The sequence below is a fragment of the Octopus bimaculoides genome, chromosome 28, assembly GCF_001194135.2.
Source record: "Octopus bimaculoides isolate UCB-OBI-ISO-001 chromosome 28, ASM119413v2, whole genome shotgun sequence".
Classification (NCBI taxonomy): Eukaryota; Metazoa; Mollusca; class Cephalopoda; order Octopoda; family Octopodidae; genus Octopus; species Octopus bimaculoides.
Genome location: NC_069008.1, coordinates 7,464,273 through 7,465,343, shown reverse-complemented (window position 1 = coordinate 7,465,343; position 1,071 = coordinate 7,464,273). Strand labels below are relative to the sequence as shown.

General features: G+C 37.9%; 1 protein-coding gene across 1 annotated transcript in view; it reads right to left on the bottom strand.

The window, feature by feature from the left end:
• The window catches only part of LOC106873261 (uncharacterized), a 10,778-nt gene that overhangs the window by 9,559 nt on the left and 148 nt on the right, over positions 1-1,071 (bottom strand). Inside the window, exon 2 of the mRNA XM_014920553.1 lies at positions 735-1,069. Coding sequence (XP_014776039.1) covers positions 735-1,069 — 335 coding nt within the window. The remainder of the gene's footprint in view (positions 1-734; positions 1,070-1,071) is intronic.

The window sequence follows — 1,071 nt, the reverse complement described above, 5'->3', positions numbered from 1 at the left end:
CATAACAAGCGCAGAAATCTCAGCTCTTCATGGATTGATTATAAAAAAGCCTTTGACAGCATACCACATTCGTGGATTCTGAAATCGCTGGACATTTTCAAAATTTCTCCTGTGATTTCAGATTTTTTAAAGTATAATGTCACTATGGAACACGAAGCTCCAATTATATCATTCTAATGGAGTATTGCGCTCAGACAATATTAGCATAAACTGTGGCATTTTCCAAGGTGACTCGCTTTCACCACTAATTTTCTACATAGCACTAATACCACTCTCAAGTGAACTGAATAGAACAGGGTATGGCTATAAAATTGACAACAGGAAAATAAGCCATCTATTTTATATGGATGATTTAAAACTATATGGCAAAGATGATGAAGAACTTCAAGGACTACTACATACTTGTTCAGGGACCTTTTAAACGGGATGGGCTACTCAACTTGAAGAAAACTCAAACTGGGGCCCCGCCTACAAGATCATGTACTGTTTATTTTGATATGAGATCACCATGTCGCGCACATATGGTTGTGATGCATGTGCCTGGTGTACCCTTATCAGACGGGTGGTCATGATGGGTATAATGTGCTTTGTATAGTTTACCTCAGTGTCATTTTGATAGCATGCGCTGCTTTTTCATTCAATAATAGTAATAATAATGTTGATGATGATGATGATAATGATGATGATGATGATGATGACGATGATGATGATGATAATGATAATAATTCACATACTTTTATTATAGTAGGACCTCTCGTTGCTGTTTTGCACGAAGTTAAGTGACAGGATATTATTTGGAGAATATACCGTACACAATTTGCTAACTTTGTTGTAACTGAAGAATGGTGAATCACTGTTTAAACCGATCGCAGCACATCCCAGAACACTTGTGGTGGACGCAGTTTTGCCATTTGATGACGATTGTAGGTGAACATAAGAATAACCAGGACCCAAATATTCGTAGAAGGCATCCTTATAATGCTGGTTCGAGTTGACGTTGGAAATTGGTGCCAGGGTTAATAACAGCACTGTGGTCAGAATTGGTCTGGTAGGAGCAAACTGGTATATTCT